The following is a 730-nucleotide window of genomic DNA, read 5'->3' as shown; positions in this document are numbered from 1 at the left end:
TCTGTCCCTTTAATAAGGAAGTAGCAATATCTTGTCGATAACTTTAACTTACCTTCTTACATAAGCTCTACAATAACCTGGTTGGCATTTTATACATCCGGTACTAAAACATTGACGATCTGCACAACCAATAGGGCAAGCTAAAATATTCAAAACATTGCTATCAGCACAACCAATAGGGCAAGCTAAAATATAGCTAAAATATTCAAAACATTTGCTATCAGAACAACCAATAGGGCAAGCTAAAATATTCAAAACATTGGCTATCAGAACAACCAATAGGGCAAGCTAAAATATTCAAAACATTGGCTATCAGAACAACCAATATGGCAAGCTAAAATATTCAAAACATTGGCTATCAGCACAACCAATATGGCAAGCTAAAATATTAAAAACATTGGCTATCAGAACAACCAATATGACAAGCTAAAATATTCAAAACATTGGCTATCAGAACAACCAATATGACAAGCTAAAATATTCAAAACATTGGCTATCAGCACAACCAATATGACAAGCTAAAATATTAAAAACATTGGCTATTAGAACAACCAATATGACAAGCTAAAATATTCAAAACATTGGCTATCAGAACAACCAATATGACAAGCTAAAATATTTAAAACATTGGCTATCAGCACAACCAATATGGCAAGCTAAAATATTTAAAACATTGGCTATCAGCACAACCAATATGGCAAGCTAAAATATCAAAACATTGGCTATCAGA

General features: G+C 32.6%; 1 protein-coding gene across 1 annotated transcript in view; it reads right to left on the bottom strand.

Moving 5' to 3' along the window:
- LOTGIDRAFT_176773 (hypothetical protein) overlaps nt 1–196 on the bottom strand; it is a gene marked incomplete at both ends in the record, with an annotated part of 2576 nt that extends 2380 nt beyond the window's left edge. The window contains one exon of the mRNA XM_009059147.1: nt 61–196. Within this exon, the coding sequence (XP_009057395.1) occupies nt 61–196 (136 nt within the window). The remainder of the gene's footprint in view (nt 1–60) is intronic.
- Nucleotides 197–730: the final 534 nt, after the last annotated feature.

The sequence above is a fragment of the Lottia gigantea genome (assembly GCF_000327385.1).
Source record: "Lottia gigantea unplaced genomic scaffold LOTGIsca_3728, whole genome shotgun sequence".
NCBI lineage: Eukaryota > Metazoa > Mollusca > Gastropoda > Lottiidae > Lottia > Lottia gigantea.
The sequence above is the reverse complement of the archived record's forward strand: the minus strand, read 5'-3'. Positions and strand labels throughout refer to the sequence as shown.